Source organism: Hemicordylus capensis, chromosome 1 (genome assembly GCF_027244095.1).
Source record: "Hemicordylus capensis ecotype Gifberg chromosome 1, rHemCap1.1.pri, whole genome shotgun sequence".
Classification (NCBI taxonomy): Eukaryota; Metazoa; Chordata; class Lepidosauria; order Squamata; family Cordylidae; genus Hemicordylus; species Hemicordylus capensis.
Window position 1 is genome coordinate 152310546 of NC_069657.1, and position 26073 is coordinate 152336618.

The 26073-nt window shown below is 45.9% G+C and overlaps 1 protein-coding gene across 2 annotated transcripts in view; it reads left to right on the forward strand.

The window, feature by feature from the left end:
• Positions 1-26073, forward strand: part of IGFBP5 (insulin like growth factor binding protein 5) — a 50082-nt gene that overhangs the window by 11832 nt on the left and 12177 nt on the right. For both annotated transcript variants that reach the window (XR_008312663.1, XM_053281348.1), the window contains exon 2: positions 25395-25624. Coding sequence is in view for 1 of the 2 variants with exons in the window: in XM_053281348.1 (XP_053137323.1) it covers positions 25395-25624 (230 nt within the window). In the remaining variant the exon portion in view is untranslated. The remainder of the gene's footprint in view (positions 1-25394; positions 25625-26073) is intronic.

Below are 26073 nucleotides of genomic sequence, written 5' to 3' on the forward strand. Positions count from 1 at the left end.
GTGTGGATAAAGTGGAACTATTCTGTCTCGTGACTTGGAAACTTTGGTTCTGTTAATGCAGCCAACAATCACAGTAACCATTTTTGCAAGTGCATCACACTGCTCACTCTTGTTCAGTTTGTGTTCAGCCTCCAAAACTACATACAGCCCCATTATTACCTTCTTATATTTGAAGAGAAAGCAGGCCTGATGTATATTTAAGACTGTGATCCTAAGCACACATACTAGCTGGCTGAGGTTGTAACTGCAGTACACCCAAATGCATGAAACCACAATTGTGGGCCAAAAGCTAACTCCAATTTGCTGCACCAAATTCCAGTTGGAACTTTCAGTCATCTCTTAAGTTTTGCTGCCGACAACTGAGGTTTTGCCGCCCACCGAAGTGTAACACATGAATGCTAACTCGGCTATAACCGTGGTTTCATGCTCCAGTCATAGAGGCAATGGGGACTCCAGTCAGGGGACTTCCAAACTCCAGTCATTGGCGGCCTTTTAACCTTGCAGTCCTGGGGAAAGTGCAGGGTTTCTTGGGAACTGCAGTATTTGCAGAAGCTTCAGACATTGTGAAAGCCTCCGAAAAGACTACTGCTGCTCCCCCATCCCCCATCCAAAAAAACCCCCCTCCATTTCTGAGGACTGCAAGGCTTTTTTTTTTTTTTTTTAAACCCGTCTTCCTGGACTTCTGAAATAGAATTTCAAAATTTCGCAGCTTATGTTCCCTCGACACCAGGAGCATCTCGCATTTCTTGCAGCTTGATAAGCTAAGTACGTGGGAGGGTAAGGAGGCATCAAAATCTCAGCTCCAGATCAAATTGTCCTAGCTGCCCCAAACACTGATTTGGATCAGAGCAGCACTTGAAGCACCAAGATGTATTCTGAATCAAATCCGGTCTGTTTTGCACACCCCTAATAAAAGGAGCTGCCAACATTTTGCCCAGCTTCTATGCTTTTAACAGCAGCTTGATTTGCAGATATTAGCATGTGACAATGCTTCTCGCAGGGCTGTGCTTCAGAAGTGCTGAGCCACTTCACAGGACTACTGTTCCCTGGATTCTTATTAGGAGCCACAACAGTTAACAGCTTAAGATTTGTAGTGTGTACATGCTCATAAAGAGAGCCTAACAGATAAGAACCCTTCTCGTTTGTTAAGAGTGGCATACTGATTCATAGAGTTAACATTTACTGTTACCTCAAGGATACAAACACTGAAAAACTCGAGTAGCAAACAAATGTGTGAGCCCTTAATCCCTGCTTCCATTATATTTATTCTTTTTCTCAGCAGACTTTATCTTGAGCCTAAAGAATCGACTATACCACTTCAAACTTAAGAGAGGGGTATCAGTTTTGAATGATCTTGCACATAAAAACCTCCCCAAGTAAACTGCTCTCTGTTGTATTAGTTTTCTGCTCACAGGGAGTTGTTAATGCGATCTAACATCTGCAGTCTGAAATGGTATAGTCCATGCCACTCCCTCAGAACTCTATGACCTCATTTTGTGGCCTATGCAGATTTAACCTCCATTCAGCCTGTCTTTCAGCTTCATGGCTTGACCTGCTTGTAAGAATCATCGGACTCTGCTTTGCTTGCAGTGCATGTTTACCTGTTGACCTAAACATGTTTACTTAGAAGGAAAAACCCTAGCCAGGGGCTATTCTCATGACCAGCAAAAATCGGGCTAGAAGAGCCTAGCCTGGTGGCTTACAAGCGGATAACCCACTTAATCGCCCCTGCCCTTAGCCGAGGCTAGCGGAGCGAGTGCTCCGCTAACCCCGTCTTTGTGCTTGTGTGTTGCTGTGGTGCGGCTCTGTGCCACAGCAACTCACGAGTAGACCCCCGACCAGGAGGCTAAAAACCAGCCTCCCGGCTCAGGGGTCTCTCCAGCATGCCAAGCCCTGCGCGCTCATGCAGGGCATGCTGGAGCTTCTGGGGGCCATGCGGCCCCCGATCCTCCCAGCCCCCGCCAGTTCCATAACGGAGCTGGCAATTGTGTGGGCGGCCGCTTCAGCCGCCTGGAGCAGACTGCCTGCTCGTGTGTGGGGAGAGCAGGCGACACCCACTCTCCCCGCTAACCCACTCCAGGTTCTTCTCACTGATCATGAGAAGAGCCTCCATGTCATTCTAAAACTAGCCCTGTTCACTTGTTCAAACCCTGGGTAGGCTGTGCCCAGGTACAGGTAGAATGGGAATGGCTAGCCACATCCCCAACACTGACATGCTTTGTGGCCATGTTCCTCTAGCATCCCTGGGTTCAGTGTTTGAAGGGGACACACTGCACCCAGGAAAAACCCCTCCATGCAGCTTAGAACCCTGGAATAGCCAGGGTTCTCTGCAATAGCAACTTTGGTGGTGGTGGTATGGAGGGGAAAGCATTATTTTTACTAGGAAGGCCCTGGATTTAAGGTTTAAACACTCTCTGCCACTGTTCCTTGGTCTGCATCTGGATTGGGCCCCTGCACAGCTTCTACTTGAAAGTGAAAGTACTCCCCACATTAGCTTCTATCTCCCCATTTCACCTCATGTCTAGTTTAGCTGTAAGGTCATGAGCTGGAAGGATGAGAAAAGCTTGAAGCAGAGAGAGAGAACTTGCACCTAGGCAGCTCACATCTGTATTTGAATAGCAATCTGGCCACCACCTGAAATGGGTTTCAGGAAGCTGCTGACCTTCCCTCTCCTGGGCTCTTCAATTTGCATCTTGAACCTCTGGTTTGTGAATGTGGTCAAAGAGTTTTGCATGTGCAAATAGGTGCACATAGGTGCACTCTCTCCTTTTTGAAGAATGCAGGTGTAGCTGGACTGTTTGCAACTTAACCCATTAGTATCTGGATCACAATAGCTAATCCTTTCCCAACATGCCTTAGCTGAAGCACGCAGAAGATGAGAAAGAGAAAATGGACTAGGGGAAAAACAGGCACACGTGATTATTATGACGCATCCTCCTCATCTCCAGCGGCATTCGCTTTACTGATAGCGACATTCTTTCTTCCACATTGCTTTGCCTAGTGGGTTCACATATGCACTGAACTGGAGAAATTAGGAGAGAAATGTAGAAGACCTCAAAAAAACGGAAAGCAACTCCTGCAGGCTGTGGTTCTCACCAGAAAGCTGCAATCTCCTGCAGCCTTCTTTGACAGTGAATAAGGTGGTGGAGTGAAAGGAGCAAATGTGGCCCTGGAACAAACATTTGTTCTTGTTCATACAAAGTAATTATTTTAATTGCTCTTTAGTCCATCACACTAGTTTGAGCATTCACAAAACATATAGTGGTTATATGATTTGTTTATATTGCACCTTTCTTCCATGGAACTTCTTAAGGAGGCTTCGAGGTGGTCTCCCATCTGGAAGCTGACGAGACCTAGACTTGTTTAATTTCAACAACGGGTGCACAACCTTGGCCCTCCAGCTACTGTTGAACTACAAATCCCATCGTCCCCAGCCACAGTGGACAAGAGTAAAGGATGATGGGAATTGTAGTCCCACAACAGGCAACAGCTGGAGGGCCAAAGTCGTGCAGCCCTGCTTTAGGCTGTTCAATGAGTTGCTATATAAATTGAACAAGGGAAGCCTTTTCAAGCATGGAGATCCAGTGGGCCTAGCAAATGGATTGGAGACACCTGATGCAGCTTCATTCCAAAGGGCTAAATAATGCAACATGATGTGGAAGTTTTCATATTGGATTCTCAAAGCCTCCCCCCACCAAAAAAAAAGCTGTGGGGGTGGATTTAAATTAGGATCATGTTACTGGGAGGGGAGATCTAACAGTTCTAACTGCATCAGAGCTCCAGTCCAAATTGCCCCCGGAACCTATTGGCTGCAGAACTGTCTTTACCCCAACCCTTGCAGAGCTTTAGGGGACAGATGTACGTTGGGGGATCCTCATAGAGTTCCCTCACCACAGCTTTTTAAAAAAGCATTAGTTCCTTATCACAGATCTCCTGCATCTTTTCTACATTTTGGTCCTGATTGGGTATGGATATGATCAGTGCTTTGGATGGGAGAACACAGGTAACCCCCCTGTAAGAGTGAGGTATATATTAAATTGCATGGAGATCCCTTGATAGGGAAAGCAGAAGCTGCCTGCTTTGTAGCTGTCAAAAGTGGAACACTTCCCTCTGGAACAAGGAAGTGGCAGCACTGCCCTTGTCTTGATTATCCTCTTGGTGGAGGTTTCTTTTGTTAGTTCTCCTCCTGGGAGGAAGTATGTTTCCTGAGAATGTGATGCTCCAGTGTGACACTTCCCAGGGAAATTATTTAAGAGCACTTTGTGGCTTTGCCAGCCCACTCTGAAGAGCCAGAGAGATGGGTGGGGATGGGGAAAGTATTAGAAGAGAGGAAAGAAAATCAGGCTCCAGGAAAACAATTTGTTTGTTTGGCAAATTTCAGAAGATGCTCATATAATCCAGAGAGTTTAGAGTTTCTTCCCTTAGATCTTCCACCAGGCCAAAAGAGTTGTAACAGGGTGGTGCCGTCATTGCTCATCATTTCTAATGAGTAATCTCTAGGGCTGCTGCTGACCAATTAAGCATTTAGAGTGGATTTAGCCATGCTGCTATCTAACAATTAATTTGGTTTTTAAAAAATCATATAACACAGTTGCAAACTCCAAAAGAGTTCCATCCACAGATATCAGCTTCCCAGAGATCGTGCGTATCCAGTCTAAGAGAAACCTTTAGCCAACCTTACTGAGTTAAACCAATGATTCATTTACCCCTACATCTATCTTTGAAAGGAGCCTTTTGGAAGAATAAGCTGAGGAGACAGATACAATACCCAAAGGCTTATTATTATTTATTATTTATTTACACAGTCAGACAGGTGATATTGAGTGGTTTGTTTTATCCAGACATCGAGTCCTTCCCAAGGACCTTGGATGGCTGAATTTTATAGTCAATTGTTATAGATATCGTCGCAGAATATAGGCTGTTCCCAGTAGTGGTGTGCATGGTCCGGAAATCCCGCGGTCCGGCACAGGGTGGGGGGGAGTTTCTCTTTAAGGGGGTGATGGTAGTACTTACCCACCCACCCCCGCCGCTCTTCCCCCTCCGGTGCTGGTGCTTTTCAAAACGTTCTTGGGGCGGCAGAGTTCCTCCCTGCTGCCCCTGCCCCCATCATTGTCCTTGTTAGCTTGAAGGTAGGCAGAGCTGGTGGCGCGCATGCGCCCTTTGCAGTGTGCGCACTCGTCTCCGCCGCTGGCGCACACGCACCGCATATGTCACGCTATGCGCGCGCGCCAACAGTAGAGACAAGCGCGCGCACCGCAAAGGGCGCATGCGCGCCACCAGCTCTGCCTACTTTCAAGCTAACAAGGACAACGACAGGGGCAGGGGCAGCAGGGAGGAACTCTGCCGCCCCAAGAACGTTTTGAAAAGCACCAGCACCGGAGGGGGAAGAGCGAGGGGGGTAAGTACTACCACCACCCCCTAAAGAGAAACTCCCCCCCGCCCTTCTGAACCGAACCGCGGGAATTCCAGACCGGTCCAGAGGCCTTGTCAATGGCCTCCGAACCGAACCATGCACACCACTAGTTCCCAGTAAAGTTGCTTTTTGTAATTGGCTGATGGTGATTTCTGTGGCTCCTATGGTGTTGAGGTGCTCTTCAAGGTCTTTTGGGACTGCACCCAGGGCGCCAATTACCACTGGGATGATTTTGGTCTTCTTCTGCCACAGCCTTTCAATTTCAGTTTGTAGATCTTTGTATTTGGTGATTTTTTCTATTTCTTTTTCTTCTATTCTGCTATCCCCTGGTATTGCTATGTCGATTATTTTGACTTGTTTTTCTTTCTTCTTGACTACAGTTATATCTGGTGTATTGTGTGGCAGATGTTTGTCTGTTTGTAGTCGGAAGTCCCATAATATTTTTACATCTTCATTTTCTTCAACTTTTTCAATTTGATGGTCCCACCAATTCTTGGCTACAGGTAGCTTGTATTTTTTGCAGATGTTCCAGTGTATCATCCCTGCTACCTTGTCATGCCTTTGTTTGTAGTCAGTCTGTGCGATCTTTTTACAACTTCTTCTTCTTCTTCTTATTATTATTATTATTAATTTTATTAATTTTATTCAATTTCTCCCAAAAATGGCTCAGGGCGATTTACACAGAGAAATAATAAATAAATATTTTTTCTCAAATTATGGGGTGGACTCCCCAACCTTGGGGTAAAGGTGCAAAGTATCATAGAGGAAAAAGATCTTATTGCAAGTGAAACCTGAAGAACAACTATAAGGCCCATTTCAGAGGTAACAGGAAACCAGAAGTCCCTGCACCTTCGGTTTCTGAACCGAAGCATCTGAATTTGGGGAAACTGAGTCTGCGGAGGAGGTGGGAGTGACCTGCTGTTTCCCTTGCCAAACTCCACTCCACTGTTTGGGCTTCAGGGAGCTGGAGTTGAGGGAGGAAGCTCCTCCCTCACTCCAGTCTGATTGGTTGTGTGGGCTGTCCACCTGTTAAGAAGGAAGCCTGCACAACCAGCTCCATTGCCTCTCTTTAGTCTCATGAACTGCAGAGAGACTGTTCTTCTGAATGTCCGAACATGGACAGGAGAGCAGGAGGAGGGGGCAGGGAACCACGGGTCCATTGGAACCGCGGTTCCATGTTACGTCTGAACCGGGTGTATGGTTCTAATGAGTTTGTGGGTTTCAAATGAGACATGCTCTCTTCTTGTGCCAATGTTGGACCAATGTCCCCAGTTCAAAGATCCTTGCCAATGGTAGTGGTCTGCACACATGACTGTGCACCTTTGTGTAACAGCACTCCACAGAACTGAAGAATGGTTGGGAGTCTGAGAAGGTAGCATTTAGAAGGGAGCCATTGTTCACAAAAAGGATGAGAACCCCTGCTAACTGAGCAAGAGGTACCTTTTAAAAGTGGAGATTATTTTATTTAGCAGGGGGAGAGCAACTGCCCGTATCCAACCCCAGTACAGCACACTTCCTGTGGCTGATGCTGGTGTCTACTTTGTGTTCTTTTAAAAATGTGTGCCCTTTTGGGACAGGGAACCATATTTTTCTTTCTTTCTTTTTCTGTGTAAACTGCTATGAGAACTCTTGTTGAAAGGCAGTATATAAATGTTAGTAGTAGTAGTAGTCATTCAGGTCCTAAAAGGAGCTATCTTTCACAGATATAGACACTTTTGTGTGTAGAGGTGTGCACACATTCACCCCAAATTCTTGTCATACATAATCTAGTGGGGAGCCACAGCTCAGTGAGGGACTGACCAGATGGTCAGCTCTTGCAAATCCATCCACTATTTTTAATTAAATGCCATTGAGCCATTGATAGGTTAATTGTGCTGATTAATCAAGTAATGCTATTAGGCAATTTCTGATTGAATTGATGGCTTGTAAACCTGTCTAGCTCCACCCAGCCTCTGCCACCGCCACCTGGTGAGTCAAGCCAATTCTTCAGCTTTCAAGTGGGCAGAAATTACAAAATAATGCTTCTCCTTTTCCCCTGAGACCAGGCCATGCTTTCTAAGGAGCTTACTGTTTCAAGTACCCACCTATCCATCATTCAGCTCCTCCTGCCAACCTTCTCCAGGGTTCTGCCTTTCAGGGGTCTTGTTGAAATCCCCATTTCAGCCAAAACACAAGGACAGAAATACGTTGTGTCAACAAACAGAACAAATATATGGTGAATGTGTTTCCCTAAGTCACCAGGTGTATGTGTTCCTTGCAGCTGCCCTGGAGGACCAATTCTGAGTGGGAAGGAACAAATTCAGAGAAAGAGATGAGGGAGCAGCCTCAGAAATCTTGTGTGATTGAGGCTTTGTTATGTTGAATTTCAGTCTGTTTGTTTGATTTGATTTAGCTCTGCAGTTGCTGATGGAGACAGCCAGTCTGTGTTTGCCACTGAGAACAGAAAAACCAAGGTAGTGGCTACAGAGTCAGGAGCTGGTTTAAGGTAGCATTTTCTGCCCCCACCCCCACCCCCACCCCCGATGAGAGAGCTTGTAAATAAACAGCAGTGATGGTCACGTTTACAACTAAAATTGAACAAACCCTGACTTTTAAAAATGAATACATTTTGGTGCAATGTAGTACAAGATCACTTGTAGACAAGTGATCCTAGGCATGTTTACTCAAAAGTATACCCTACTGAACTCATTGGAATCTATTTCCTACTTAGCAAGTGTGTTTTAGGATTTCAGCCTTAATAATTACTTCAGTACTGCAGTAATTTCTAGTATATGAAGGCCAGTAAGAAGAGCAATTAAAGCAGTTCTAACCATGTACTGAGGGCCTGTCGATTTAGTGCCCACTGGTTTGGTAGACTGTTGGCATCCCTTAATTGCAGACATTGTCACCAGGGACTTGACTGATAGACACATGTAACATTTTCCACTTATTACGCATGGCGAAACTTGATTGCTATATAAGACCGTAGCAGATTATCCAGCATTGGCCAGTAAAAATGCTGTCTCATGTAGCAGAGCAGGAGAGACCAGACTTGTTTATAGTTCAAGTAAAAGGATTAGAACTCTTGGCACCATTTAGTTTGCAAATACTGTTTTATTTTTATTTTTTGTGCTTTTTGTTCACTAAATTAGATCGTGTTCACCCCACCCACTCCCCATTTTGGAATATGTGGATTTGTTTTAGGGTAAGATCTGTGTTACCGCTTCACTTGGCTACCACATTTTCTTCCTGGCATGAAAAAAATGAATCTTCTGTGGTTGTATGAGTTGCAGAAATTAAGCTGATGGAACTTTAATTAGTGTGAAGGTGCAGTAGAGACTGAAGCTTCTCCTGTTAAATTTCTTGTCACACAGCTGTTAAAGTCACAGGAGCCTTGCCAAAGCAAAGAGACAAGTTGGCAACCCTACACTTCACACATTGCATTCTTCACAACATGCAGGAGTGACTCAGCATAGTCCAAACAGATTCTTCAGAGTCTAAATGGCCCCCTTAGAATGTCAAGAAAGCTTTTGGTACTCCATGTAGCATGACACAAGCAGTAAAATGCATTGTGTGGTTTGTTTGGCTTTGAATGGTCATAAGTATGCCATCACTTTTTTTCCTGACAAGCTCTGTCCCTTTAACAGCTGCATTACTGTCAACTCCACAGGTTCAGCTTTTCTCAGTGCTGCATCCCTATGCAGGGGAAATGGAACCTGTAAAACCTCTTCCCTTCATGCAGCTGTTAAAGACAAAAAGCTTCTGTCAGAAAAGAAGGTGGTGGCAATGCTAGTCAGCAGTGATAGACCTGTATCATTCTCCACTTTTTCCAAATGGTGCAACTTTACTTGTAAGACTGCACTGTATTGTCCAGCGTTAGCCTTGAAAAATCTCTCATACAGCAGAGACAAAACTTGTATGGAGTCAAAGTAAGATCAGAGGATCAGAGTCTGAGATGACGTTAGTGAGTGAGCCAGGGACAAAGGCCAGGTATGTAGGCCAGGTCAGAGAGCTGAGAACCACGCGTTAACTCTGCGCTTGAGTTACAGAGGCCCAAGGGGGCTCCGTCTTTTTGCCTTTAATGACAACCTTTTAGCTACTGTTTTGGAAGACTACAGGGGTGGGGGATATAATATGTCTAAAACTGGGAGGAGCAAGAGGATGTGGCTTGTGGATTTCCTTATGGGGTCCCTTTTAATCCCCCCCCCTTTTAATTTTGATTACTGGGATTAACTGAAGCAAGGGAAATCCTACAGCAGTATCACTGAGAAAGGGATACTATTGTTAGCAAGAGTTGAGGATAAGATATTTTTGAGTCTATGGTAGGATACAGCATTAAATACAGGAACTATTTATTTATGTATACATATTTCTCCTGAGCCCAGAAATAGATCTAGAAGTAGTAGCGAGCATGCTTTGCTCCATCTTTGAATATTCCTAGTTCATCATGATAGTGGGAACAAAGTTAAGGAGCTCCAACTGATGTGTGCTTGGAGAGTTTCTCCCACCTACCCAGTGTGTGATTATCATACAAGTACCTACAAAAGAGTAGAATTGGAGTAAAAATTCCTATACAGTTCCTAACTTTAGGCTCAGTACCAAAATGGAATAAACTGACTAGAGAAGTGGTGCAAACTTGTTAGTCAAAAATCTTCTCAAAAAAAGTGAGTGAAGCACTTGCTAAGGATGCTTTGGGGGTTGGTAGGACCCAGTGGATCTTTCCAGCTCTGTGACTGTAGGATCCTGTTGTTTTACAGACCTTTCCAGGAAAAAGATGGAGTCTTCCCAATTTTAGATTCTAGTGTCAGGCATCTTTAAGCAAAATTCCCACCTCTATGTGTAACAGATTGCCTGCTTTTGTGAAATTTCAGCTCATGCTTTCCTTTACTTCCCATCTGCATGCTTCATTCTTTTTCTTCTCTTTCATTTTGCAAGTTGGTAAGTATTTGCATTGCCTCTTCTGTTTGTTCTGCTTAGTGACTCAGTTGCCTAAGCGGAGACAAAAAAACATCTCTGCAGAAGAGTTTTGCCTCTCTCAAGTGTAGGGCACAAAAACAAAGATGCAGAATGCAGTGCTGCTTGGGCAAAGATGGAAGCATTAGGTACAGCAGGTTGGCCTGCTGACTAGGATTAGTAGCCACTTTTTTCCTGATAGAGTGCTCTGTATCGTTAATAGCTACGATTGATTGATTGATTGATTGATTGATTGATTGATTAAGTGCTGTTAAGTCGCTGTTGACTCTTAACGACCACATAGGTAGATTCTCTCCAGATCTGAGTTCAACTTGGCCTTTAAGGTCACTCGGTGGTGCATTCATTGCTGTCGTAATCGAGTCCCTCCACTTTGCTGCTGGTCGTCCTCTTTCCTTCAACTTTCCCCAGCATTATAGGCTTCTCAAGGGAGTTGGAGCTTCACATAATGTGTCCAAAGTATGATAGTTTGAGCCTGATCATTTGTGCCTCGAGTGAAAATTCTAGATTGATTTGTTCTATGCAGATTTTTAAAGTTGCCCTTCTAAATTTCTGCCTGACAGGCATTTGCCAATTACACAGAACTTCGGGGTGGGGGTGGCTTCCCTTGTTGTAACTTCCCTACTGGCCTGGTTTGTTAACTAGAGATAAGTGCTGGCTGGTGTGCCACCTGCAGAGATCTGGTACTCTGAATCAGCATATATGAGCCCCAGTGAAAAACATGCCCAGAGGGATGACACAGGTGTTTTGTCTTCACTTCTTGGTGCTTTGACCAGGAGTTACTGTGCACTTGCTTAAGATAACATCTGAGTCTCCACACTGACAAAGGAGGGGACCTAAAACACATGTACTCTGCTGCAGTTTGTTACACAGACACTTGACCTGTAGGAACTCAACTGTGCTGAGTTCTCATACCCCCTTTTTTCCTAGCTGGGCACCAAACAGCTGTCAGACGATAACAGCTTTCACTCACCACTCGCATGGCTGGGAGCCCAAGCCAGAGTCTTAGAAGCAAAAGATCCCTATCTAGTTACCACCCCTCAGAGTTGCTGCTAAACTTGAGTGTCAGTCCCCTACCCCAGAAGCCATTTTTAGCTGGGTGATAGGCATTTCTAATGGGGGATCCCATTGTGCGGAATGCCCACTTAAAGTCTAGGCAGACGCTGATAGTGATTCTTCGGACAAAGAATATGAATTTAGGAAAGGGAGGAGAGAAATGTGGATCTTTATAGCAATATTGTGCCGTACTGCAGGAGCATAGAGATCTTGAGGGAGGGGCCCTAGCTCACTGGTACAGCACATGCCTTGCATGCAAAAGTTTCCCATGTTCAGCCCTAGCATTTCCAGCAGGCCTAGGAAACAGGGAAGTGTGCAAACCGGCTCAAGGTTGAGCTGGTTCGCCATCGAACCGGGCCAACTCAAGGGTTCACCCTTGAGCCAGACCGGGCCCAGTTCGGCTTGACCTTGAGCTGAAGCCACTGGCTCAGAGCTGAAGCTCGAAGCCAGGCTGGCTCAGAGCTGGTGCCCGGGGTAATTTTGCCACCTCTGTGGGGAGCTGCCGTGAGGGGATCCCTGAAGCCTCCCCTTGCCGGCCTCCCCTCAGTCTTTTCTGAGGCAGTTTGGCCTATTTTCCAACCCTCTCCCGGTTCCCGGTGGCCATTTTGAAGGTCACTTTGCATGCGCATGTGCTCTCTGTGTGCCAGGAGAGGGCTGGAAAGGCCCAATAACAGCCTGGAAAAGACCAAGGCAAGGCTGGCAGGGGGAGGGGGAAGCTTCAGAGACCTCCTCGCTGGCAGCCATAGCAGCACCCCCCAGGAGGCGGCAAAATTACCCTAGGCCCGGCAGTGAGTTATTTATATATACATATCAAACCCAAGTCAAACTGGGGGGGGGATTCCAGGGGGTTCACAAAACCAAAAATGTCCAGTCTTGTTTGAGACTGATCCAGACTCAAACCGAACTGGGCAAGCCAGTTTTGTGCACACCCCTACTAGGAAAGACCTGGAAAGCTGCTGCCTGTTAGTGTAGACCAGGCCTGCTCAACTTAGGCCCCCCCATCTGTTTTTGGACTACAACTCCCCCAATCCCCAGCCACCGTGGCCAATAACCAGGGATTATGGGAGCTGTAGGCCAACGTCTGCAGGAGGGCCAAAGTTGAGCAGCCCTGAGGTAGACAATACTGAGCCAGACAAACCAGTGGTCGGACTCGCTATAAGTCAGCTTTAAATGTTCATATGATGCAATCTCAGCAAGTGCCTGCTGCCAACTTTGTGACAAATATTGACTTCTGTAACAATTGGCCAAGGGAGCTGCAGAATGCAAATGTCTGTAACTGAGATCTGAAGTAAGGAACAGATGTTGGGTTCTGTACCGCAACCACCTAGAGATGTAAGAAGTTGAGGTAATATATAAATCCATAAATGAAATACTAAAAGTAGGGTAGAATATGTGACTTCTCCTGATTTAGAATTATCTGCAAATATAGTTGATTGGCTGGGTGAGGTGAGGCCTTTCATTTGAGTTCTGGTTTATTTAGCATTCTGTTTGTGTTTGTAATGAGATAACAGTCTTGAACACTGTGATATCAAAATGAAATTTGATCCATGTGTTCAGGGCACGATTCTTCTGTATTTCAAATTCAAATACCAGCTAGACTCCACCACTGTTTTCAGTTTCAAGGGAAGGAAATGCAATGCTTTGAAGACTGAGAGTTCTGCATGAAAGCTGATGCATACAGTTACACCACCATCTTACATGCTACGTTCAAACCCAGCTCTACAACCACTATTCCAATCTCTCCTTTTCCTGCTGCACACAGCCCCATGAATGTCACCACTAAACCCTGAACAAATGAAAATATCACTGGTACGGAGTGGTTTCCAGCCACTTGTATAGGAACTGCTGTCCTCTCTAAGATGGCAAAAGTCCCTAGGACCTGACCATGGCTCATTCCCCGGCATATGATGAGCTATGGCTTGGCACTGAATTTACTCTTGGCATGGTGAGCTGGAAGCTGACACTGATGCTGTTTGGAAAATGCAAAGGTATTGACATCACCCACTGACATCACCAGGGTGTGGATCCCAAGCTATGATCCGAAGGCATAAGATGTGATGGTTCGTCATGTTCCAACCTACCCATATTCATCCTTCCCTAACTGTCCACCTGGCCACCTTTCTCTTCCCAACTCAATGACAATCAGGATCCTTAATTCACCCCCTTGTTGCCATCAAGGACCTGTCCACTTCTAGAATGAGGCCTTTTGTTGGAAGGTGTTGTTATATGATTGTAAAAGCTCCCATTCTTGGCATCCAATGGGATTGCAAATTCCATCACTCTTTCTGCATTCCACTTTCATCCACAAGGATGAAAGTAAACAAAACAAAACAAAAACCTCTGACACTCCTTGGACAAAATGACACATGTTACATAGAATGAATTCACTAGTGAATTCTGGGTGAAGGACTTTTCATGGAATGGCCAGCATTGGCTCAGATCTGTTGAGCTGGCTTGTGTGTGATAGCTTCTGCCCATTCAAGGGAGGGGGCGGAGAAATCGCGTCTCCTGTACCTTATTAATACTGAGTCATTTTTAGTGTGATATTTTGCATCAGCTTTGTGATGCTTGGAGTGATTCTCGAGTGTGCGTGTGTTTGCAAAAATATCTCTCCTAAAGAGTCATCCAAGCTACTTGCTCGTAGATGATCCTGTTAACCACAGCTCTCCAGGAAGTAAAACCAAGCTCAAGGGATATCTGTGAGCAGGTAGCTGGTGAACCATTCAGAAAGAAGCTTCTCTTGTGTGTGCATATAGAACTCTGGAGGTTAGATAAATGATCCCTCAACCAGCTTCTCAAATAGAAAATCCTTGTTATCTAATTTTTCTTAATTAAATAGCAATCACCATTTCTGCCAAGAAGGAAGTTGAGGCAGAGTGTGACTGCAGAATTTATTTTGGTACTGGGTTGCAGGATTATTTGCAGGAGTGGTGGAAAGTAGCAAGGACAAAGTCTCCCTGCCCCTATTAACAAATAGAAAATACTTAACCAGAAGTGGGATTTGAGGCAAGATGTTGTTAATGCAGAAAAAAGCCAGACTGAGATCAAATGCAAACATGCTAGCTCATTGCAGGTGCCATACAGATGTGGAAGCCACATAGACTGATTGAGAAAGTGACCTGAAAGTTATATCCAGCCCCCTGTCAATAGCTGATGTAGGCAGAAGGTGACCAGAAGCCACAACAGAATTTGGCGATCAAGAAAATTCAACCCCCAAGGGGATTGTTTAGGTTGCAGCAAGGATGGCAAAATAATTTGCTGGAGAATGAGAAATGATAGCCACCTCCACATGACTGAGCCATTGCCCTTCTGATCCCAATGAAAAGAGGTTCCCCAAGGAATCTTTTCTTCTCTATCTTTTCTTTAGGAAAAGAGGCTGTATGTGTGCACGTTGGGTTTAGGCATTTTTCCTCAAATCCCCCTGCAGCTTTGTTGAAGGCAGAATAAAGGCACAACCATATCCAGCTTGTTTTGGTGTGTTTGTGCTAAATTGGAGGTGAGATTAAGCAAGTTGCTTTTACAGTGGACTGAAAACATGGCTCCTTCTGTGCAAACGGAACAGCATATACTGGTTGGACTATAACACGGGCTGGGCAGATAGAGGAAGGTGAGGGCTCAATTTCCAGCACAGATGGATAATTTAGATCTGATGAGTACTGTATAAAAGTTGTTTTTCTGGGTGGATAAAAAAGTTGTTTTTCTGGGTGGTGGTTCATTGAATCCAGCACTCTTTCTCCAACAGAAGCCAGCCAGATACCTCTAGAGTAGAGGTTCCCAAGCTGGGGGCCTCCAGATGTTACTGAACTACAACTCCCATCATTCCCAGCTACAGTTTATTGTGGCTGGGGATGATGGGAGTTGTACTTCAGCAACATCTGGAGGACCACAGGTTGGGAACCTCTGCTCTAGAGCAGAAGTAGCTCAAGCTGAGACGTTGTTGCTGGACTACAACTCCCATCATCCCCAGTTGCAATAAATTGTGGTTGGGGGTGATGGGAGTTGTAGCAAGAGAGCCTCAGCTTGGCTACCCTTGCTCTAAGAAACTCACAAGAATGGTGGAGCTTATGGATTGGCCCTCCTCCAGGTTCTAGTCATAAAATGACTAGATCAATGGTTTCTGTTTTTAATTGTAAACCACCCTGAGCCTTTTCGGAAGGGCAGTATAAAAATTGAATGAATGAATGAATGAATAATAAAATGTGTACTGCCTTCCGCTCCCCTCAAAACCATCATGGATGTGCCCTGGAACTCACCTTATTTTGTGCTCCAACATGAACTGCAGGGCTGGCATCAAGGTCTGGCATTTTTTGAGCACCTGCCAAGACCCACACCACAGCCAGAGGTCCCCTTTCAACCTCCAGAGACAGGCAGCTTTGCTGCTTCTGGCTGTGGCTGCCTGCTTACCTGCACTCTCCAGGTATGACAGGTGAGGAGCAGCAGCAGCAGCCTCCACTCACTCCACTCTTTCTGGGTGGTGGTGTGGATTGGGCCCAGCAGGAGAAGGCAGCAGTGACAGTAGCTTGGAGGAAGTGGGCCAACTCAGGCAGGTGAGTTGGCCCAATCTTGCTCAAGGACCCCCCAAACCTGGACCTGGCACTGCTGAATGTCATTGGTGGAAGAAGAGTAATACCCGGAAGTTAACAAATAATGGTGGGGGAGGGCCGCACTCAGACTGTTTAGATACACTAATGTGTGACTGACGTAGTTGGTGGATCCTGACTGCATCAAGCAAGCATAGCGCAAAGCCCAGCTAGGCAGGCAGCTCAGGTTCAGGCCGTTTGAGTGAGTCTCAGGAACCAGCTGGGAGATCGGGTAGCCGTGCAATGCAGTATCAGTGACATGGCCCAGGCAGAGTGTGTGCACTCCACCGGATGCAACCCGCTCCTCTGCATTCTAGCTGAGGGACACATGATCCCCACCTAATCCCACCAAGCTTCTGTGCAGGGAAAGGAAAGGAGGAGAGACCTCTGCCCTTCAGAATTCCAGCCCTCCATTCCTTCAACTCTAGGCTGCCTTAATATCTTTCTCCCCCTCCTTGCCACCTCCACCCACCTTTCCTCCTCATTCGCCCGGTAGATATTAAGCTGAAGATCTTGTTGGTTTTTCTGCAGATGAGGACCACCAAGGGCTGCTCCCTGGCTACATTTCAACCCGTCTGACCAGTTTGCCAGCCATGACTGTCATTTGGCAAGGGTTTTCTTCTTGATTTAAAACCCATGCTTGCTCAGGATATGCATGCATTTTGAAAGATGAGTACAAAATGTTTAGCAGGTTAGCCTTTGCTTGAGTTCATATTCTGTCTCTCTCTCTCCCTCTCCCCCCCGCCCCACCCCAAGCCCTCAGTCAGTGGTAAATGCAAACTACAATACCACCTCAATGCGGGAATCAAAAGAATGATCTAAACTAAACTTGCCAATCCATGCATAGATGCACATGAACACCCACAGTAGCAGCTAAAAATGCAACTGCTTCCAAGTCTCATGTTGCAAACAAGGGTCAAAAGCCTGATTGATCAGGGCCTTTCCCAGACAGCAGGCTTTACTGTGGGTTTACTGTGAGGCTTTATTGTGAATTCAAATTTGTCCTGAAAAATGACACAAAAAGTAAAAAAAAATTATCCCTTGGGCTAGGCTGTAACGCACAATCAAAAACCCGATTTGTGTGTGAACTGCTCCCCGGTATCTCACGTGGACTTAGGCGCAAATCCAACCCAAGTGCGAATGCACACCCTCCATTCCGAGCTAAAAGCCCCATCTGGAAATGCTCCAGGAGCTTTCCCAGACGGCAGGCTTTACCACGGGTTTACTGCGAGGCTTGACTGCGGGTTCGGGGCATATCAGATACTACGAAGCAAAAAGTGGATTTGTTGTACTCTGGACACAAATCAGGCTAGGCTCCAATATGCAGGGGGAAACTCAAATCGTGTATGGAGTACCCTCTGATATGCCACACTGACTTCGAGACAAATCTGGCCGATATGTGCACACACACCCTCAATTCCAGTAGAGATGCAAGCTAAAAGCCCCATCTGGGAATGCTCCAGGTGGTTGTAAAACTGAGATCTTCTTAGGAACGTAGGAACATAAGAAGCTGCCATATACTGAGTCAGACCATTGGTCTCTCTAGCTCAGTATTGTCTTCACAGACTGGCAGCGGCTTCTCCAAGGTTGCAGGCAGGAATCTCTCTCAGCCCTATCTTGGAGAAGCCAGGGAGGGAACTTGAAACCTTCAGCTCTTCCCAGAGCGGCTCCATCCCCTGAGGGGAATATCTTGCAGTGCTCACACATCAAGTCTCCCATTCATATGCAACCAGGGTGGACGCTGCTTAGCTAAGGGGACAAGTCATGCTTGCTCCCACAAGACCAGCTCTTGTGGTCCCCATATTCAACACCAAGGGCATATCTACCTATTACTGCAAACTGTCCTGGCTTTCACAAAGAATCCTGGGAAATGTAGAGTTTCATGAGAAGAATGAGACTATTTAGTAAGCCAATTTAAGACTGTAGTACTGTTATGCCAGTTTAAAAATGCTGAGTGTCCATAAAGCCTGAAGGCATAGCTTAACCATCTTTTTTAAAAAAACCCCAAAAACCCAAACAGGTAGCATTTGCAAACCAATAAAAATGCATGCATGTAATGCCAAGCTCATCCTAGGCAAGCCTTCCTCCTGCTTTTCCACACACAAAAACAACCTCTGGGGAAAGATCCATCACGGCGCTTTCCAGACTAGCTGCTCAAGAGCAGCAAAATGCCTCCGTTCGGGCAAGTCACCTTTGGAATATAAACAGCAGGGGGAGCAGTCTCGCAGCAACTAACAACCCCAAAAAACAGCAACTTCCTTACGCCGGATCGATGACATCCTAGCTCTATATCACAGTGATTAAATTTGAGACAAGGCATTGGCAATGTGAACGGCACCCTGTTGTCTGCGTAGGGACTGCAGTGTCACAACGCAGGAAGTGTGGAAGCACACTTCTGAGATCCGACGCGACCCCGTTGCAGGGTCTAATCTGGAAAGCGCCCACACGAGGAATTTGGAAATTCCAAAACAAGTTATTGTTTTTGCTCATTGTTTTCGCCGTGTGAAAAACATGACTATGCATATCCAGTATCACCCCCAGGGGAGGAAAAAGCATAACTTCATCCCCACATTGACAAAGAACCTAGGCGAACTGAGACACTTGGCAACTGTTCTGTGTGCATGGAGTTTATCATGCAAAGCAGCCCATATTGTCAAGCTGTTGTGTTGTGTTGCAGGGTGCACAGATAAGTTCATCAAACACCCTAGAGGGGAATGATTTGTTTTTTGTGCAGGTGGTGGTCATTGTGGGATGGGTCATGTTAGCAATCCAGTTCTGGAAGCCTGGGAGGAAATGCCATCACTCAGCTGAAAGTGAAACTTTTCTGATCATGAATCAATTCCGGGCCAATGTGCACAACCAAACTGACATGTTGAGAATGTGGGTTGAGTGGACCTCTCCGTGCAGAGTTCAGTGCATGGTAAGGCACAGACCGCAGGAGTCGGGACGAGGATTCCAAATGCTTGACTGCACGCCCAGCTTTCAGCTAAAACCACAATTACAGCGCTGCTTCTCAAACTACTTTCAGCAATGTTGTGGCCGTGCCAGGAACTCTGGCTTGAGTTCCACAGAGGATAGGTCTATCAGTGACTATTAGCCATGATGACAGCGAAATGGAACCTCCATGTCCAGAAGCAGTATACCCTCAAAAACCAAGCCCTGGAGACAAACAACAGGGACGGCCATTGTTTTCATACCCTGCTTTGTAGGTTTCCAAGAAGCATCTTGTTGGCCACTCTTGGAAAGAGGATTTTGGTCTGATCCAGCAAGGCTCTTCTTGTGCTGATGTTTATGATTGCTTTGCCACATGCATGGGTCCATTCAGCCCAGAATCTCAACAGACTGCCACTTTGATCATATGAACTGCCCCTAAGAAGAAAGAGCTAGGAAGCAGGGAAGGAAGGTAGATACTGTGAAACAGTTCAGGTTGCTACCACCTCCCCAACAGAACTGCACCTCCTTCCCAATCCAGACCTCCACCCCGCACCCTGCCCGGTGGCTGCTCACATCTCCATTCTGATTACCAAAAGGAATTAGAACTTGGCGAGCACTTTCCTGCCCTGGCCTGCTGACAAATTCCAGGTTTAAAGAATTGTTTATACTTTCTGTAATTTACAACATGGCTCTGTTTACATACCCAGATTATATTTCTCAGATAGATACGCATGCTATTGGTGCCCTCTTCAGGCCAAAGGATAATACTGCACCCAAGCTGAAAGGCTCAGTTGCAGGAATTTGCACAGAACCTATGGGAGGGGTGTGATAAAGACTATCATAATTGTGCATGAAAGTACCTCATATCCTAACATCTGGCTTGGTATTCTTGGGTCACATCCACAGGAAAATAAATGCCTCTACAGCAATACTGCTGAAGAAGGAACGAAAATGGCAAGGAGCTCTTGGTTTTTCAGGGAAGATTGGGGTCTCTCAGTCCTTGGGCTTTAAAAAGCATCTTTTGCTGTACAAAAAAGCAGAATCCAAGTGCATTTTTGCTACATGCAGGCTGCCCACTAGACTGTCACTTTGATCAACCCTCACTCCTTTGAAAACAGAGGCAGATCCAGTCTGGGGCATAGTGCATACCAGGTGATGAGGTCAGGGAACATTAGGGTTGCCAACTCTGACTGAAGCTATTTCTGGAGACACTCCCCACACCCCACCCACACCCCAAAAGTCCCCCCCCCCACAATATCAAGCCACTGACATATCCAGGATTACTTTCAATAGTCACCTGGAGATTGATGTCAGTTCCTGGAGATTCCAGGCCAATCCTAAAGACTTGGAGTTGCAACCCTAGCAAAGATTTTGACATGCATCCTTTACAGGAAAGTTGGGAACATCCACCTTACTGAAGTTCAATACCCCTCTTGCCCTAGGTAGCAATGCAGCAAACCAAAGACAACCCTGGACCATGAGGCTTCAATAGTTGTTTTTGGATACAATAGTTGTGGATATCCCACAACACCACTTAACTGAGCTCCAAGTTTCCTTTGCAGCTTTCCTGCTTGTCTATTGATTTGGATAATAGGTTGTTTTGGTGTGGGAAGGGATGCATCACCTTGCTACTGTTTATCCCTAACTCAGTGGCACAGAAATTTGTAAGCCTCGGGACTGCAAGCCTATGCATGCTTATTAAGTCCCATTGAACAAGTGGGGCTTGCTTCCTTGTAAATGTGCGTGGGATTGAGCTGCGTCTCTGTTGACCCCCAAAAGTGTTGTCTGTTGGAGAGTCCGTGGAGAAAATGAATTTGGACTGGATTAAAGAGATCAGGAAGCAGGTCAGTGCTTGCTTTAGCCCTTTGATTTCTGGCTGAGAAGAAGAGAGCTCTGTGACACTGGTCCAATAAGAGAGATCAGTTTACCTTACTGTATGACTCGTAGGAGGTAGGCTGTCAGCTCTAGAGATCAAAGCACTCAGCGCCGCAGATTCCAAAGCTCTTCTGTTGCTGGATGGAATGGGGTTGTGGCCACAGGGGTGACAGCCATGGCAATAACTTGCAGAAGGGCTTCACAGAACAATAACGTTAACTTTGTTTTTGCAATGACGGCACTGTGAACATTTTGCATGCCATAAATACCCCTCCATCAGGAACATCCAGCATCCCAACAGGGAGGCATCCGGGCCACTGGGACAAATGGCCTCTGGTGGTGAGGCTATAGTTCAGTGGGAGCAGGCGTGGCCCTTTCATGAGGCAAGGCCAGCCAGTCGCTTTAGGCAGCCGGTTATCTGTGAGCCAGCAAGATGCTCTCCAGCCCTCTGCTGGGGGTGAGGAGAGGGGAGTGCATGCAAGGGGGACAGCATTTGGCACACAGGTACACAGAGGTTTGCCTCAGGTACATAGAGAGCTTGAGCCATCACTGAGTGGGAGAACAGCTGCTTTTCATGCCTAAGGTAAGCAGGGGCGTAGCTATAATTGAACGAAAGGGTTCAAAGAACACGGGCCCCCAGCTCCTTGTCTTTGTTGTTCGCAGCTCAGAGCCACAGCCCGTCAGTTTAGAGAACAGTGATCTAGATGGACCAATAATCTGACTCGACAGAAGGCAGCTTCATATGTTAGGAGCAAGCAGTGCAGGTTTCCCTCTATGGCCACAAGGTTTCTCTCTCTCTCTCTCTCTCTCTCTCTCTCTCTCTCTCTCTCTCTCTCTCACACACACACACACACACACACACACACAATGTTGCATGAGATTCCTAGCTCTTTTACTGACTTGCTGTTAGTTCATTTCTCATCACACAGAAATAGTGCAGCCTTTCTCACCACGTTACCTTCATACCAAGAAAGGCTTCGCCTGCCAAATGTCCATGTGCAAAGCCTGGCTTGGGGCTAGTAAGCTGTGTGCTGAAGGAGCACCCGCACAGTGTCTGAAATGTACAATAGAGTCCCTGTTCAGCAGGCCATGAAATATTGTGCAATGTTTACTTGAATCAGATCAACGGCATCATGCATTGGTTAACCTTCTGATTCTCCTTTCACAATAAAAGTGTTTCCATAGTCACATAACACAAAATTGTCGCCCCTTGACATGATTTAATCACACACTTGTTCTTCTAGTATTTAAGATTGTTTTGGAAAAATATAAAATGCTTGGACAGGCAACGGGAGACCATTGTTTTGCTACACTTCCTTTGCATACTTAGATGTGCCACCGTGATTTGAATCCATGTTAGTAACTGTGGATAAAGAATTGTAGGTGGAATTTAGCTGCATGAAATTTTCCAGACTAACAGAGTATGACCCTGTTCTAGCTTTAAAAGAGGGGTGTTTTGTTTTGGTTTGCTGCTTGTTTGGAAAAGACAGCTAACTAGGTTGTGTGAACGAAAGGATGACTGACAACTGAATCCTGTGCATGTTTACACAAAAATAATTCCCAGTGAGTATAGTCAGACTTCAGGTTTCCAGTTTGCACACAGTGAAACAAGCCTGTAGTTTCCAGATGAAGTGGGAGACGAGGCCTCTGTGGCTACCCTCTTCTCCCTGTTCCATCCTCGGTCCTGTCATCCATCCATCTTCTCCACCTCCCGACACTAGCGAGACTTCAGGTTCACTGTACGGAAGGGGGGTGGGGAGATGACAGGCAGGGCCGCAGGCCCTACCATGAATCAGGATGAAAATGGTAGTGGATTGTGGACCAGTTCTAAGGGGTTGGCATGGCAACCCACCCAGCATCCCCTGTGGAGGAAGGAAGATAACATGTCACCATCCTACATTTTCCTCATCCCTTCCTAAAAGAAAAAGAATGAATGGGAAGACATTTGAAAGAAGGAATTGATTGGGAAGAGAAGGGAAGGGAGGCCATATGGTACTCTGCTTCAGGCAGCAACATGTCATGGGCCAGAATTAATGACAGGATCAGGGAGAGGTGTGTGTATAGCCTCATCTGCCACTGCATCAGGGATGCTAAAGGTACATTCATGTTCTCTGGACTGTGACCTGGCAGCTTGGTTTCCTCATCATTGTGCTTAAAATTGCACTGTAAGGCTGCCATCCTACGCACACTTACTTTGAAGCAAGTTCCGCTAGACCCAGTGGCATTCTGAGTAAACATGTTTAGGATCTGACCCTTATACACCTAAAGAGGTATCTGTTGCAGATAACAGAAGCACTCCCATAGATGGTGGGAGAATGGAGAAAAGGTCTTTTGGAAGATGGGCAAAGGTGGATTATCCTCTCCAGTCAGCTTGCCAACGCATGCTTAGCACAAATTGGGTCAGCTGCGGCTGCTCAGATTCCATGAGGATTTGAGGCAGTGAGGATGCTAGGAAGGCTGCATGTCTCTGTGAGTAGTGGGAAGCAAAGTGCCCTCCCTCCCTTCCTTCCAGTCTGTACATCCCTTCAACCTTTCCCCACAATCCCCCTAGTTCTCAGCTGCTCTCCTTGCACTATTTGTTGGTCTGATGGAAACGGCTGGAGCAGGATTCCATTGTCCCTGGGGGTTAGAACTTTCTTCAAATCTAGAACCAAAAATAACCCTCTTTTGCTCTAAGGACTGTATTAAAGGTCACAAGTTAGCTAAGTATAGGCTGTCACCAAGTTGCTCCTATATATAAACCACTCTGGAGCTCTGAAAACGACCATCTGTTAATCAGATCACATTGGCTGGGATCAGAGAGTTTGAATAGACAGACAGAGAGGCCGGGGGCAGGGGGGGGAGGTGTTCCCAAGGGAATTCACCTCCACAGGGAGATGGGGGGAGGGCTCTAGATAAATTACCCTCTTAAGGGATTAGATGAATATATGGAGGCTAGCCATGATAGCCAGAAAGGCAATATCCATTTTCAGAGGCAGTGGAATTTTGCTGTTTGGACACTGAGGGCACACAGGTGATGGACAACAGCATTTTGCCTGCATGAAAACTGCCTGGGCAGTTGGTTGGTCCCAGATATTTCTACACCTTGCTGAGGAGATTTGGCATATGTATTACTTATTTATTTATTTAAAACATTTCTATCCTGTCTCTCCGTTCTGGAACTCTCTCCCCCTCCCAACAGTTTAAGAGCAAGAAGTATAAAGTCATTAAAACACCAGTACAGCATAACAAATTAATACCAGATTATGTGGAGCCAAATGCCTGCTGAGACATATGTGGTTTTGCTGCTTGTCTGACAGCAAGAAGAAAGCGAGCCAGGCTGGTGTCCTTGGGCTGGGTATTCCACAATCTAAGTGCCACACCTGAAAAGGCCCTGTCTCTGGGGCTCACCTGTAGCACTTCTGACCATGATGAACCTCAGTTCTTGCTTTAATTACCCAGGGCAGGTTCATGTGTGCAAAAGGTGATATCTAGATATCCAGATCCCAAATTGGTGTGTACCCCCCAGCCAAGAAACTAAGCTTATTATTACAAGGCCTCAAACTGTTTAAGACCTTAAAGTTCAATGACAACACATTGAACTGAGTCCAGAAAGTAATAGGTAACCAGTGAAGATGGGACAGAATTGATGTGATGCTCCCCATGTGATTCATGCTGGTTAATGGTCTGGCTGCTGAATTTTGGACCAATGCAAGTTTCGAAATATAATTTGTTGCAGATCTAAATTGCAGGGAAGTTTAGCATGAATGCATGTAATTTTGGATGTTGACTTGGTACATACATTTCAAAATGGTGGTGGAATTCAGCTGATGAGCCCTACTAGATCATACCCAAAAGTCCATCTAGCATAGTATTCTGCTTCTCACAGAAGCAGCTTCTGAGCCAGTCACTATCATTCCAAACCACAGGAGCAAATTCTATAAATTAATTATGCAGTAGGCCTATTCTTATCATGTTCAGTGCACGTACAGTCTGTCCACAGTCTATGTACATACAGATCCATACACGTGTACAATGATTCACATATTGTGTTCAGCACAAGCTGAATAGTGTACTTCCTGTCTGTACCCTGCATTTGAGGGGGCCTATACTCAGATTCCCTTTCAAAGTGAACGTATGTACAATCATTCACACAAAATGTGTACAAACATCTGTACACATATACAGCATGATGTCTGAACAGGGCTTCTGGGTGGAAACGTTCTTGGCCGGAGGTGGGGGGCAGTCTATCTAGTTTCAGCCTTTTCTTGTAAGGAAGATGCTCCAGGCCCCTGATCAATTTGGTTGCACTTTTCTACACTTTCTCCAACTCTAAGATATCTTTCCTGAAACCAGAACTGCACACAGGATATCATACATTTGAAATAGTGAAATTTGCTTTACTCCATGTCTTTAGCTTCAGGAGTTTTGTTTTCTTTTTTAAACCTGATTGGTTAAAACAGGAGTTCCACAATAGAGGTGCTGAAATAGTCTGCATGGATCTTATGCTGGCGTTACGCAAAAATCAAGCCTGCTGTGGATCAAATAAAATGATGGCATTACATTCCTCTTGAGCATTCTTCTCTTGGTTGTCTTCTCCCATCCAGAAAGAGAATCCCGAGAGCACGAGGACCCAACCACGTCAGAGATGGCAGAGGAGACCTTCTCACCCAAAATATACAGGAACAAGGGGCATGGGCGCCTCTCTGAGCTAAAAGCCGAGGCCCTGAAGAAGGATCGCAGGAAGAAGCTGACTTCATCTAAGTTTGTTGGTGGGGCAGAAAACACAGCACACCCTCGGGTTGCCGCCCCTGAGCTAAGACCAGAGTTTGAACTGGTAAGTGTGATCCTCTCTAGAACCACACAACAGGCCTCTTTTGACTTCTTTCCCTAGCTCCATCTTTCTCTCATCTTCTCACATCTATAGTTCCTCCATCACTTTCCTCTTAGCAGGCATTACAGAAACGGGCAGGGGGAGAGTTCGTACTGATACATGGGAGACTTGGAGGGAGCTGGTGCAGATATTTTCTAGTGGTGGTAAACCACTCCACATGTGACTATGTGGAGATGTCTTTGTGTTGTACCCAAAGAAAACTGATCTTGACTAGCGGTCCTTCCAGAGATCAAAGAACTGTTTTATGTTCAAAGCTTTTGTGCTGTTCCAGCCACAATCTTACTCCCCGTACACATGGGTGCAAGTAGTAGTTCAAGCTTCCACACTACTTCTTAGTGTGGTCTTATCCTCTATGTACATGCTGAGCAGGGACCTCTTGTGATTTCACAGTT